The 14,330-nt window shown below is 52.7% G+C and overlaps 2 protein-coding genes across 6 annotated transcripts in view; both read right to left on the bottom strand.

Moving 5' to 3' along the window:
• Positions 1 to 117: 117 nt before the first annotated feature.
• Positions 118 to 13,243, bottom strand: Dhx58 (DEXH (Asp-Glu-X-His) box polypeptide 58). Of its 4 annotated transcripts, XR_001174717.1 has the most exons (13): positions 12,929 to 13,243; positions 12,606 to 12,807; positions 11,921 to 12,111; positions 10,994 to 11,110; positions 10,136 to 10,262; positions 9,752 to 9,943; positions 7,953 to 8,206; positions 7,283 to 7,432; positions 7,024 to 7,185; positions 5,916 to 6,106; positions 4,162 to 4,258; positions 3,352 to 3,925; positions 118 to 153 (listed from the first exon to the last, which is right to left on the bottom strand). XR_001174717.1 is itself a non-coding variant. In XM_013008790.1 (12 exons), the coding sequence occupies exons 1-12, from the start codon at positions 13,094 to 13,096 to the stop codon at positions 3,740 to 3,742; spliced, it is 2,025 nt and encodes a 674-aa protein (XP_012864244.1). In that variant the 5' UTR covers positions 13,097 to 13,243; the 3' UTR covers positions 3,197 to 3,739. The 4 variants fall into 4 exon arrangements, 3 of the variants coding, with proteins under 3 accessions (XP_012864244.1, XP_012864245.1, XP_012864243.1); XM_013008790.1 differs by lacking the exon at positions 118 to 153 and having other exon boundaries at positions 3,197 to 3,925; positions 7,024 to 7,173; XM_013008791.1 differs by lacking the exon at positions 118 to 153 and having other exon boundaries at positions 3,197 to 3,722.
• Positions 13,244 to 13,632: 389 nt separating this feature from the next.
• Positions 13,633 to 14,330, bottom strand: part of Kat2a (K(lysine) acetyltransferase 2A) — an 8,944-nt gene continuing 8,246 nt past the window's right edge. For both annotated transcript variants that reach the window (XM_013038099.1, XM_013038098.1), the window contains exon 18: positions 13,633 to 14,330. In XM_013038099.1, the coding sequence (XP_012893553.1) occupies positions 14,141 to 14,330 (190 nt within the window). In that variant the 3' untranslated portion in view covers positions 13,633 to 14,140.

Consider the following 14,330-nt stretch of genomic DNA (forward strand, 5'->3'; position numbering starts at 1 on the left):
CCTCAGCTCTTCAGCTCAAGGTTAGCGCTCTACCACTTGAGCCACAGCACCACTTCCGGCTTTTTTCTTTTTGCTTATGTGGTGCTGAGGAATCGAACCCAGGGCCTCAGGCATGCAAGGCAAGCGCTCTACCACTGAGCCACCTTCCCAGCCCTCCTGGCTTCTCTGTTCTAACCCAAACCATCATCAAAGCCCTCAACGGGGCATCTGGTCCAGGCTCAAAGTATCCTATGCAAGCTGTCAGTCCAGACCTCCTCTTCCAGGAAGCTTTCCTTGAGATCCTGGGAGGCAGGACCTCCTTCCAAAAGCCCCAAAGCCTCCAACCTGGAGTTGAGGGTACACATGCACCCCGTATCCACAATAAGGCTCACCCCTATGACCACCTCCGACCCCTCACCTGGCTCTGGGACATAGTACAGAAAAGACTTTGCTCAGATGCTGACATCTGAGCAAACTCCCCAACTCCAACCCCACCCCCTGCATCGGTACTGAGGTGAAGGATGTGGGTGTCTCTGGGCTCACCCGAAAACCCAGCAGCGGCTCCGCCAAGCAGCGGCTCTTACCTCATTCGTCCCACCGAAGCGCAGCGGTGTGGGTCAGTCCATGGATGCCCTTGGACGGGCACGGGATGCCCACTGGGGAGCCCCCCCCGCCCCTCTCCTCCAGAGGCAGCAGCGTCGCATGCCCCGCTCCGCCTGGCCCCATCCCCGCTGCCCTGGCGGCCCCGGGACCAGCCGGGCGCTCCTAACTTCCTAGGAGTTCCGTGCCACCCAACAGATGCCCCGGGTCGGTGAGCCCAGACGGGGGTGGGGGGGCCCTCGAGGTCCCTCAGGTGTGGGACGAGTGGCTGGGACAGGTGGAAAGGGCTGCCCTGCCCTCCCGCGGTGCCCTCGTGGTCCTCGGCGCCGGCCGGGCCCGCGTCTGGGTCTTACCTGCGGGGCAGAGAGGAGCCCGCCCGCCCGTGGCCACCTGCTCTCGCCTAGTTGGCGGCGGCGGCGCTGGGCTGGAGGGAAGGGGCGGGGCCGGGGCGGGGGCGGGGCGCGAGGGGAGGGGTCGGCCCAGCCCCACCCCGAGCCTTGGAGCAGTGGGGTTGGCTGGAACTTTCAGATGGGGGGTGGGAGGGGAGCATCCCGGCCACTGGGGAGGGCCTGGAGCTCCAGTTTTTCCCAGTGCTGAGTTAGGACGCTTGGGTCCTGGAGCCCTGATGAAATCCCACCTTTTCTGGGCAGCTTTGTTCAGCTCCCTGGAGCCAAAGGCTCCATAGGGAGACCCCCTGGTAAGCAGCAGCAGGCTGGGCACAGGTGGTTCACATCTGTCATCCTAGTTAATCAGGAGGCTGAGCCAGCCTAGGCAGACAAATCCAGGAGACTCTCATCTCCCAAGTAACCATCAAAAAGTCGAAAGTATAGCTGTGGCTCATGTGGTAGAGTGTTAGCCTTGAGCCAAAAAAGTTCAGGGTCAGCATCCAGGCTCTGAGTTCAAGTCCCAGGACTGGCACCAAAAATAAATAAAAGCAACAAGACTAGACACCTCTCCTTTCCCAAGTTCCCCACAGCTGAGGCTCATGGAGGCTGTCCCAGAGGGCACAGCAGGTGGGAGAGGGTTTGCCTAATGTAAAGGTAGTATGTTCCCCATTCAGGGATGAGCTGTGTACAGATTCAGGCCACTGAAGGGGACCAATGGGTGTCCAGGTCATCTTTAGCCTCAGTCCATCTCTCTCCCTGCAGCCCTCCCTTCCTCACAATCCCCAACACTAGCTCAGGTCCCTCAGCTGTCACTGTTTAGTCCTGGAATGACAGGCGTCCAGACTCCGTGAGTCCAGCCACATTCAAGGCCATTGAGCTTAGCACCCCATGCCCCGGCCCCCCTCCCGCTGCCCCCAGTCGCTAATTTTATTGACCTGTAAAAGGCACGTTGCTGGCAAGGGAGAGAATAACTCAAGTTGCACTGGGGATGGGATAGGCAGAAGGGGCCCAAAAGGCAGAGATGGGACAAGAGCTAGGAGAAGGACTCCGAGAGCTGGGGCAACTGGACAGAAAGGACTCTGACAAGAGAACTTTACTCTCAGAGCAGACGGGAGCCAAAACAGACTAGAACTGGAATTTCAGCCCGGTCAGAAAAGAAAAAATCATGGGAGAAGAGAGTATACATTATTTCCCATGTACCCTGAGGCAGGACCAAAGATAAAGCAGAAGGGGAGGAGGTTAGATGGTAGGAAGGACCAGTCATCCTGCTGTCACTTCTTTTCTCTAGCCCCCTCCCTTTCCTCTTGAAGGTGACTCCTGCCTGCTGGGCCTCTTGCTACAGAAATAGCCCTTTCCCTAAAGAATCAACCTAGATCTTGCTTGTTTCTTTCCTATTAAAATGAGAACAAAAAAAAAATTAGGCCTTTCTAATTCTCCTCACTCCCACCCCCTCAAATCCTGTTGCTCAGCCTTACTCCAGTGAGGCAAGCTCTCTACAACTGACATACATTCCCAGTCCCTCCATATTTGATCACTGATGCTCTTTCTGAAGCTATGTGTCACTAAAGAGGAATGTTTTAACATTAAAAATTATCACCAAGCAGCTGGGCGCTGGTGGCTCACGCCTGTAATCCTAGCTACTCAGGAGGCTGAGATCTGAGGATCATGGTTCAAAGCCAGCCCGGGGAAGGAGAGACCGTGAGACTCCTATCTCCAATAAACCACCAGAAAACCGGAAGTAGCGCTGCAGCTCAAGTGGTAGAGTGCTCGTCTTGAGCTGAAGAGCTGAGGGACAGCGCCCAGGCCCAGAAGTTCAAGCCCCATGGCCGAAAAAAAAAATTATCACCAAGCAAACCAGTATGGAGTGGGATAGGAGGAAGCAATTTCATTGAGAAAGAGGACACTTCTGAAGAAAATAGCCATGTTCAGTTATCTTTATTGTTAAGACAGGGTCTTGTTATATAGCCCAGCCTGGCCTCAAACTTGTGTTCCTCTAGCCTCTACCTCCTGAGTGAGGGGATTACAGGCATACATCACTACTGCAAGGCTTGTGTTCAATATTTTTTTTTTCTGGTCCTGGGGCTTGAACTCAGGGCCTATGCATTGTTCCTGAGCCTCTTTGTGCTCAAGGCTAGTGCTCTACAACTTGAGCCACAGGGCCTCTTCTGGCCTTTTTGGGGTAGTTTATTAGAAATAAAAGTCTCATGGATTTCCTGCCTGGGCTGGCTTTGAGTTGTGATCCTCAGATCTCAGCCTCCTGAGTAGCTAGGATGACAGGTGTGAGCCACTAGTATCTGGTTTCAGGATCCTGATTATTGAACTTTACACTATAATTGTGTATAGATTATTTTCTACCATCTATACCTTAAAATCATTGTTAAAATACCATGTATTTTTTTCCATTTTTAATTATTGTTATGCAAAGCCTCACAAACCAGGAATGGCTTTGGCAGGCAAAGGATATTGTGATTCCTAAGTACAATAGAACAATTCTCCTGCCTCAGTTTCCCTGAGTCCATCCAGTGTGCCTGAAAATGTGTTTACACATGTGTATGTAGCAAGGTGCGGGGTAGGGCACAACGAGGGGTGTGGGGCTGAACTGTGACCACTCCTCTTGTTGCTTCCTCATTGTGGGATCCAGAGAGCCAGCTCTGGTGTCAGGAGTTCCTCCAGGATGATGAGTCAGGCAAAGGAGGCCTGGATCCTGGCTCTGTCCAGGAGATGATGGCTGCTGCCATCTGCAGTCCGACCCAGGTACTGCAGTGATGATGTGGTTAATGCAGGGAGAGATCTGATAGGTTCTGGGTACAGTGCTCCACCATGTTAAAGTCAGCCACAGGGAATGGCACCCGGGACCACTTTTTAGCCTGGATCCGTCCATTAGGGGTCTGTAGCAGCATGCTACGGATTTTAAGAACCGGCAAGTTCACTGACTTATAGATCATTTGCAGACCCCAGACCTAGGGATGGGGGACAGAGCAGTCAGTATTTGGGTCTCTGCCCTCAGGCAGGGTTCCTCTCCTCAATTTGGAATTTTGTGAATACTAGGCCTGCGTCTCCCACCCAAGACTGAATGTTAGCACCTTCATAAAACCATAGGCTCCCTTTAGGAGGGCTGGACACCCTCCAGAAACTGAGGGCACTTGGGGCAGGGTTGGCTGAGGCTCTGGGACCTGGAATATGGTCTTTTACTTACCTCCCCACAGTTCCTGCAGCTAATGGTACCCCCAGGCCTCCAGTCCTTGAAGACTCTATCTATGACCACGGGCTCCTGGGAGATGGTATAGTAGATCCTGGAGGAGAATGGGGGTGGTTACACCCCTTATATGCTCCCTTTACCCCACCCTCCATGCTCTCCCTGTCCCTCCTCAACCCCATTGGCTGGCTGTACTCGAGGGCTGGAGGCCTTCCTGCCTATCAAGAACAACAGTGATCTAAAGCTAGGAGATCCTTCCTCTGAGTCTCCAGGAAGTTCTGCCTGTGCGCCTTCCACCCATTCCCTTCTGCCCAAGTCCAGACCTCAGCATCGCCTTCCTGGATGATTTTTAAGTCTCCTGAGGGCTCTCCCATGACCATCCTTACTCCCAATCTCAAGTCTCATTCCAACAACTGCTCCCCAACAGTCTAAGAATGCACCTCTTCCTTGACATGCCATTTTTCAGAATGCATCTAAGCCCCCACACCCTGACCCCTTCTTACCTTCTAGGTAAATAAAGGCTGAACTTCCAAGTTCATCTTTCAGCATCCTCTATAGGCTAGTCTGTGTTCTTCCTAAATCTCCTCCCTCCCACTCTGTTCAGACTCCTACTCCTATGGGAATGACCCTATTCACTGTTCTTATCACCTCTGTCTATATTCATCTAATCATCCTTCCAAGACACTAGTGACCTGACATTGAACAGGTGCCTGTTGGCTATTTAATGATGATGGAGATGGAGGCAGGGCTACCCTCCAGGATGCAAAGGACAGAGATGGCTCAGAAAGGGCCAGCTTGCTTGCTCGCTTACTTATAAGAGGTTTTACTATGTTGTCCAGGTTGGCCTTGAACTCCTAGGCTCAACTGATTCTCCTACCTCAGCCTTGTACAGGTGCCTACCACCAGAGCTAGCCAGCCTCTTCAGTGCCTTCTGAGTAGCAGGACCAGAGCTCCAGATTGTGGCTGTTCAGGATCTAACATCCTGAATGCTAATTCTTGTCCACATAGTAGGATATGGAAGTTCGAGTAAGTTTCAGTCTCTCCATTTCCTCATTTGTAAAATGGGAATGGAGATAAAACCTAGCCAAACAGACTGTTGTGAAAAGGTCAAATCAGTGCTTGTTGAAGTCCTCTTTGCATGGGACACCAGTGGCTCACACCTGTAATCCTAACTTCTCAGGAGATTGAGATCTGGGGATTGCAGTTTGAAGCCAGCCCAGAGAGACCAATCTGTGAGATTTTTATCTCCAATTAACCAGCAAAAATGTCAGAAGGAGAGGTATAGCTCAAGTAGCAGAGCACCAGCCTTGAATAAAAAACACCTAAGCAAGAGTTTGAATCCCTGAGTTCATGCCCCAGTACCGGCACAAAAATAAGTAAATAAAACCTCTTTACCCTCCCACACCTGTGGAGAGGTGAGATCTCGCCACCCATCCCACACCTCCCTCATCCTGGCAGCCTTCCCACAGGTCTGACTGTAAGGAAATGCCCACCTCCCAGATTTAATCTCCGCCCTTGATGGGGCAGCGCCTGCACAGAGGTGAGGCACCTCCCACCTCTGGCCCATGACGATGTAAAAGGGGTCTCCAAGGAGCCAGGCGGCACCATTTTCTCCCTTTCCTCATAAGAACTTGGCCTTGTCAGCTCTGCTGGCAATAAATCTTTTCTTCTACTTGACTTCTGTCCCCGTGGTCTTTTGAATTACTTTCTTTGGGGTTACTTTCTGCCTAGGTTACATTTTTTCCTTCACTCACGAGAAGCTGGGGTTCACGTTGACGTGGTGGGTGCCCTCCACCTTCCGCATGTCACTCCCGTGGCCCACAGCCACCATGCAGTTGATGCAGAGTAGTTGCACATGCTCTGGGGGGAACTGCTGCCGCTTACTCTCCCGCTTGGCTGCCTGGACTGCCCGCTTGACCAGGGCTTCCTGCTGCAGGTCCCGGATCTAGAGGGAAGGGGTGGCTGAAGCCCCAGGGAAGCTCTTCGGGGCAAAGTGCTCTTAAAGACCTCCTAGCATTTGTACCCAAAGGGACTTGACTTAACCTTTGAGGAATTCTGGCTTTTGTTTTGTTTTGTTATTGTGTTTTGAAGCTCTGTGAGAAGCTCTTTTTGGAAGATTTAGAAGATCTTTTGGAAGATTTCATGCGAAGCTGATTCTTTGAATCTGTCATGGGGGTATGATTAATAACGATTCTGGGCTCACAAATGTAATCCTAGCTACAGAGGAAGGCTGAGATGGGAGGATGGCAGTTCAAGGCCAGCCTTCAACTACTGGTTGAGAATCCCCCATCTCAAACAATAAAAAGCTGGGTGTGGTGGCATGCACCTGTCATCCCAGCCATGTGAGAAGCCTATAAAAGAAAACCTCCATCTGGACTGGCCAGGGGGCAAAGCAAGACCCTATGCAAACAAATAATTTTAAAAAAGGGCCGGGGGTATGGCTCAAGTGGTACAGCACTTGAGTAAGCATGATGCTGGGACTACAGTAGTGTACAGGACTTCTTGGGACAAGGCTGGATATTGGTGAGCCTGCTGCAGGACAACTGACCAGAGATCCTGGTTCTGCATCTACCTTGTGCTTGTAACTTTTGTTTTTCCTGTGCCTGATTCCAGAAAGTTATCTAGCAGTGAAGATAAAAAGAAAGCCTAGGACAAGGCCTGTTCCTGAGACCATCTTGAGACCAGCCAGTGTTTTCCTAGCAATCCCATCTTCTGGTCTCTATCCTTTTCTCACACCTTTCTCAGGTGAGCCAAAGAGAAACGGGGCCCAGGGGAAGTGTATATGGCTACAGTCAGAGACCTGCCTGGCCAGCCTCCTTCCGCCCCGCCCTTCCCCACAGGCTGTGCCGGCTGCTCACAAACCTTGGCCTGGTACTCAGCCTGGTCCATTCTCTGCACAGCTGCCACTGCCCTCTCCATCAGTGTCTCCAGTGCCTCATTGGTCAGCTCCCGCCGCAGCTCTCGACTGCCCTCTGTTGCCACAAATGAGTATACACTCTGACCAGCCCGAGCCCGGCCCCGAGCCTGGGAAGGATGATGGGGACAAGGTCTGAGTGAGGCGGGGGTCCACACAGGGTCCTTCAAGGGCTGGGCTGGGGTGGGGGTGGGATGGTTGGAGTACCTGGACCATGGAGATTTCGTTGGTCAGGAGCCCGTAGCGCACCACTACCTTGCACTGAGCAATATCCAGTCCCTCCTCTGCCACGCTGGTGGCCACCAGGAGGTTCAAGGAGCCTGTCCGGAATTTCTGGATCACTTCTTGCTGATGCCTCTGTTGGGAGGATGCAGAGAAGAGAACGAGGCTGGGGTATCTGGACCCATCGACCTCGCAGAGCAGCCCCTCCTGATGCTGCCTTTCATTAGCTTGGCCTATCTCCCTAGAGACCTAGAGTCCCAACTCTGCCTTCAAGTACCTCAGGGATCCTGGCCATCTTCCTAAGTGACCATCCAATCTCTACCTCCCTTAGGACTCCTAAGAGTCCCTGCCCTTATGCCATAGGATCTCCCAGCTCGGTTCTTATCCCATAAAGGATCCTAGATACCCGGGCCTCTGCCAGGAGGAACGCCATGATCCACTTCTTTCCTTTCTGCTCCCAAGGACCCCCCAACTGGGGGTGGGGAACTTCAGCACTGAGGACTTCAATGTTTGCCCCAGAACTCTGCCATCTTGCCTGGAATATTCAATGCTTCTCTCTCCCACAGTTCTTCTGTGTACATTGCTCTGTGCTGAGGATCTTGTCCCTATGGCTCCCTTATCCTTTAGCCCCTGTATCTTTCCCCAAAGCCCACACCTGGGTCATGTGGATGCTCTGGCTGTTGTTGCCAGCCCCAATCAGCAGCTGAGCACTGATGTCCACTGTCCGCAGGCCAGGCTGCTGCTGGAGCCAGAGCAGGAGGGAGTGAGCACTCTGACGTGTCTGGGTGAAGATGATGCCCCGGGGATTGTCAGGACTCCCAAACTGTTCCAATAAGATCTGTTCCAGCATCTCCAGTTTTGGGTTCTTGGGGCCCTGAGTTGCCAAGCTGGCCAGCATGGTCTTGTGGCCTGAGGAAAGCCCAGAGACAGAAGCTCACAGGTCAGGCCTGGGAGCTGGGTAGGACACTGGGGTCAGATGCCGACAGGGCTAGGACTGCAGGATCGTGGTGGGGGAAGGGAAGGACACCTGCTCCTGCTTGTTCCTCCAGGACTGCCCACTCCACAGCATACTCAAGGACACCTCTGCCATGTCCACTCTCAAGGCCAGACTTGAAATCTGTATAGAATCCTTTGCTCACAGACAAGCACCGAATTCTGTTTAGCTGCCAGGATGATGGCTCAACGTTTCATGCTGACTGAAGCCAATAGGACCTTGATCTGACTTGACCTTGGGTCTCTATACTACAGCTGGCACTGAGGCTTCCGGCCTCAAGTTTCACCCTCTCACGTTTACCTTTCCTTTCCCACTGAAAGTAACCACACCCTCCAGATTTTTGGGGACCACTATGAATATATATATATACATATATATATATATACATACATACATATATATATATACACACACACACACTTTTTTTTGTCTGTCTTAGGGCGCTGTCCCTCAGCTCTTCAGCTCAAGGCTAGTGCACTACCACTTGAGCCACAGCACCACTTCTGGTTTTTTGGTGGTTTATTGGAGATAATAGTTTCATGGCCTTTCCTGCCTGAGCTAGCTTTGAACCACAATCCTCATATCTCAAGTCTCCAGAATAGCTAGGATTACAGGCGTGAGTCACCGGCACTCAGTTATGAAAATTTTGTTTTGTTTTGTTTTTGGTCTGTCGTGGGGCTTGAACTCTGGGCCTGGGCCTGGGCGCTGTCCCTGAGCTCTTCAGCTCAAAGCTAGTGCTCTACCACTTGAGCCACAGTGCCACTTCTGGCTTTTTCTGCTATGTGGTGATGAGGAATCGAACCCAGGGCCTCATGCATGCAAGGCAAGCACTCAATCACTGAGCCACCTTCCCAGCCCCTGTAAAAAATATTTTAAGAAATCTTTTAAAAATGAAAATGTATTTGTCAATAACATGTATTAATTTTTTTGTAACTGTGCACACTTTACAAATAAGGAAGTAAATCTGTTAGGCTAGACCAAATGCTGTGGCTCAGGAGGCTGAGATCTGAGAATCAAGGTTCAAAGCCATCCCAGACAGACAAATCCAAGAGATTGTATCGCCAATTTACCAGCAAAAAAGCTGTAAGTAGATGTGGCTTGAGTGATAGAGTGCTAGCCCTGAACATAAAGCTAAAGGACAAGCCAGAAGTGGCACTGTGGCTCAAGTGGTAGAGCCCTTGCCTTGAGCTGAAGAGCTGAGGGACAGCGCCCAGGCCCAGAGTTCAGGCCCCATGACTGACGAATAAACAAATAAATAAATAAATAAAAGCAAAAGGACAGTGCCCAGACCCTGAGTTCAAGACTCAGTACTGACACACAAAGAAACCTGTACCTACACTCTTGGATTTGAAATATGGTCCCAAGAACTCCATTGTTACCTTCTCAGTCCACGTTGGCCCCTATGCCCTGGCTAACTCTGAGGCCTCCTCACCCAGTTCTGAGCCCTGATTTTGCCTCACCATTGAACAGTTCCAGCAGCCAATGCTCAGCATACAGGATCTGGGTTTTAGTGGCACGCTCCCTATTGTAGAAGTCCTGCAGCATGGTCAGAGCGTCCAGGGCACGGACAGTGTCATGGATGAGCAGGGCATCATTGTACCTTCGAAGGTGTAGCGCATACACCCGCCTCTCCTGAAGTCCTGCCTCAGCCGCTGCAGGTGGGATGGGGCGGGGCACAGGGTCAGAACAGGGTGACCCCAGGCTCCACCCTGTGCACCCAACTCCTGGCAAAACTCTGAGCAGACAGTCTTCACCCCTAATGATTCCTCCTCCATCCACGCAGTGCCCACCCCTCACCCCCCACCCCCAGAAACCTCACCATCTGCCTAAGCAGTCCCTCTTACCATCCTTGCTCAGCTCTACCACCTGCTGCTCATACATCTGTGTCCCAAAGTCCTGGCCCAACTCAGGCATCCCCAGGCGGTCATGAACTTGTTTCATGAGCTTCTTTATCAAGTCTCCAAATGGGTCCTGGACAAGAGGAGTGGAGGTGTGGGGGGGATTGTCATCATATTGGAGGGATGGGGCCTCTATCTGTTGTGTCTGAGAGGTGAGGGCTCCAGAAGGAGGCCAGCTGGGGTGTGATGGAGTCCTAGCTAGAGACGGACCTGGTTCCCATACCCAGTTCCTGCTGTCTCTTCTACCAGACAAATATAAGTATCACCACAGAAGGAGAGAACTTGATACAGTCCTAGCACAGTGTCCCAGCCTCATGGTTGGCAAAGGACTCACATCATACCAACTTCTACAACAGAGACCCATAGGTTGTAGACACGAGCTATATCTACCCCTTACACACAAAAAAAGAGAAATGGAGCCAGGCACTGGTGGCTCACACCTGTAATCCTAGCTACTCAAGAGGCTGAGATCTGAGGATCAGATTTCAAAGCCAGCCTGGGGAAGAAACTCCATGAGACTCTCCAATAAACCACCAGAAAAACAGAAGTGGCGCTGTGGTTCAAGTGGTAGAGCGCTCACTTTGAGCTGAAGAACTGAGGGACAGAACCCAGGTCCAGAGTTCAAGCCCCATAATGACAGAGAGAGAGAGAGAAAGAGAGAGAGAGAAATGGAGACGCAGAGGTATAAGCAAGAAACCTGGAGTCACAGTGAGGGTGGGGCCAGTGTCCAAGCCTAGGTTCCCTCACTCCACACCATGGCCCCATGCCTCATGCCTGCCCCGTGCCTCTTTCCCATGCATATACCTGGCTGCGCCTCTGGCAGAGGTCATACTGCTTGCAGGGCTTGGGATTGTGCTCCTGTAGCTGGGGGTGGTACTGCTCAGGTGACATGATGCGCCATGTATCCAAGTTGGCACAGAGCTGGGAGCAACAGAGAGAGCTTCACTAGAAAGGGGAGGGGCCTGTGGGGACCACGGGCAGAACTTTGAGGCAGAATGGCACCTAGCTAAGGACCAGAGAGCCTGAAACAGGACCAGGGAGGGGAGGGATTCATTTCTTCAAATAGTGAGTCCTGCTTGCCTTCTCCCCAGTGTTAGTATTATAGGCACTAGGGACACAGAGGGAGTTCCATTGGAGTTGGAGAATAAGAGAATGAGAGCATTTCAAGTAGTATGAATGAGCTCCGAAAAGACTAAAACTGGATGATAGGACAGAGGCAATAAGTAGGGAAGAATGAAAATCTGACATAAAACTATTCAATGAATGGCAATCAGATAAGGGAAGTTTAAGAGAAAGGGCCCCCCCCCTCTCTTTTCTCTTGCGTTCACAACCTCCTCCCCCCCTTGGTGGCACTGGGGTTCAAACTCAGGGCCTTATACTTGCTAGGCAGGTGCTGTATTATTTGGGGGAAGGATTTCAAGCAAAAGGAATGGCAAGTGCAAGGATCTGGAGAAGAGAACCCAGTATGTTCGAGGTAGAGGAAAAGACCAGTGTAGGAATAGTATGAGTAAAAGGGATGGTGTGAGAAACAGGCAGGAGCTAGATTTAAACCAACAAGTGAGTTTAAGTGCCACAAGAAGCTGTTAGGATGCTAGATAGACCTTGGGTGAAAAGAACTCCTGATAAGGAGTCAGGGTGCTCTCAAGGGCTGGTGGGGATGGGACAGAGGGAGGCAGTCAGGGAGGTCTCTGGAGGGAATGGTGGCTGGAAGGCCACAGGGGCTAAGCTGACCTGCAGAATGTGGTTAATGGCCCCATCGAGCTTGGAGGCCCCGCCAGTGCCCGGAGAGGCTGTAAGTCCCAGAATCTGGGGTAGGGGCCGAGCCCTCTGTAGTTTATGCTCTAGGTACCGGTTCAGGATGACATTGTAGACTGTTTCCTTGTGTGTGTGGTGACACTCATCCACCACGATCAGGGAGAAGGCTGAGGGAACATAGGGGAAGGCTGTTAACCTGTGTTTGCACAGTTTTCCTCCCATTTACTGTGTCCCATATAGTCTTTGTATCCATTTGACAATTTTGTCACACACACACAATACACTAATATTAGGGCTAAACTCAGGGCCTCATGCTCTTGCTTGGCTTTTTTCACAACTCCACTTTCAGGTAGTTAATTGGAAATAAAGAGTCTCACACACTTAACTGTTCTGGCTGGTTTCGAACCTGGATTCTTAGATCTCAGCTTCCTGAGTGGCTAGGTTTACAGGAATAAGCCACCAGTGCCCAGCCTCATCTGACTTTTTCCCTTCATAATTTGTACCCTGTTTCCACAGGAGTGAGGCAAGGATGATATCGCTCATTTATAGATCAGTAAACAGAGAGAAGCTGAAGGGATTTACCCCAGGATCCTGCCCTGTAGCCAGGTCTATTCTTCATCTATACCTGAGGTATATGCTTTCCCCAGCTCACAACCCTCACCTGTGAGTTCCACATGCTCCTCCACATCAGAACTAGTCAGCGCCATCTGCAGCAGCTCAGCTGTGCAGATGAGCAGGTGGTGGGACCGGACCACATGGCCAAAACCAGCTCGTGGGCCCATGTCCCCACTCAGGGTTGTCATGGTCCAGCGTCCACCCAGCATCCGGCTGAACTCCTCACCATGCTGGGTCACCAGGTGCACCTAGGGTTGGAAGATTAGGGTGAAAAGTCAGGTGAGTTTAGAAGCTCTGAGTGCTCTGGAGGGACCTACATGATGCCTCAAGAGAGCTGAGGCACTGCTGTGGAAAGGGCAGACCACTCACCCTGTTGACCAGTACCACCACCTTGGCTCCATCCACTGTCTCTAAATGCCTCTTGGCCACATACGCGGCTGCCCGGGTCTTGCCGGCGCCTGTGGGCAGCCATATGATGACATTCTTGCCCTCCAGGGCAGGCATGATCACCTCCCATTGGTAGGGGCGCAGCTCCATTCTGGAACAGCAGGGGGCTCAGAACCCCTGGCCACAGTGTAGATTTCCCTTTGCCCAGGACTCCAACCCACTTGCGGGAGGTAGGGAAGGACACACTGCAGACCCCACTGGGAGCCAGGAGTAACAAGCTACTCTTTACCCCGCCCAGCCGGGGTTTCAGGTCTTGTTTTTCGAAAAGTCTGGCAGCTGAGAAAAGGAAACTGAAACTTAGGGGCAGGGCCAGCGAGGGTGGAGCTCAACCCTTTGTAATAAAAGCCCCAGCAAGGGGCAGGGCTACACATCATCCAAAGGTGCATCCTTTGCTCCTGGCACCTCTCTACCCTAGGTCCCTTTTCTCAGCCAGGTTAAGGTGGAGGTTAGGATCTTGGCTGCCTCTGGTTTCTGGACCGAGAACAGCCTGGAGAGAGGAGGTCTGCAATCAGGCAGGTCTATCTCTCTGGGAGCAAGACAGGACAGCTTGAAGCTTAATGGACTCAAGGTGGCCTCCTGAGTCTGGAACTACAGGGAAGAAACAATCACACAAAGGGGGAGGAAAAAAAAAAAAAAAGAAAGAGCTTTATTGTTCCCTCTGAGGGATTAATGCCAAGGAATGCGTGGTCCCTAAGTCCCCCCTCAGCCCCTGGGAGACAGACCGCCAGAACAGTGCAGGGTGAGCCTCGACCCCTCCGGACGGGCTACGCTTCCAGCCCCAGAAGCCCGCGCCAAAGCTGCAAGCAGCAGTCCCAGCCCTTGGGGAGTCAGGCACCCGGGCCCGGCCAGGCGCCATAGTTCCTTGAGGACCCGGACTGGGGGCCGCCAGGGCCCGGCAGTTCACCCTCTGGCCAGCCACTGGGGCTGGGCTGGGACCGGGAGGTGTCCTCCCCGAGGTGGGACGCAAGGGACGGAGCTTCGGGCCTGGAGGTGTCTGCGGGCCGGGGAGGTGGGGAGGTCTGAAGCGGCGGCGCTGGAGGCTGGGTGGGAGCCGGGAGGCCGGGCCCCTCCTCGAGGCTGGCGGGGCCGCTGCGGAGGCCGGGCCCCTCCTCCAGGCCGGGGGGGGGGCGGTGGCTACTTGTCGATGAGCCCCCCCTCCTTGAGCTTGAAGTAGAAGAACTTCTCCAGCGCGCTGGCGCAGCGGCAGTACTCGCTGTCCGGCGGGTTGTACTCGCGGCAGTTTGCAATGACCCGCTGCAGGTCGGCCACGAAGAGCTTCCGGGTCACGTAGTAGCGACTGCGCAGGCGCTCGGTCATGGTCTTC

Source organism: Dipodomys ordii, unplaced genomic scaffold (assembly GCF_000151885.1).
Source record: "Dipodomys ordii isolate 6190 unplaced genomic scaffold, Dord_2.0 Scaffold7, whole genome shotgun sequence".
In the NCBI taxonomy this organism is placed as follows: Eukaryota; Metazoa; Chordata; class Mammalia; order Rodentia; family Heteromyidae; genus Dipodomys; species Dipodomys ordii.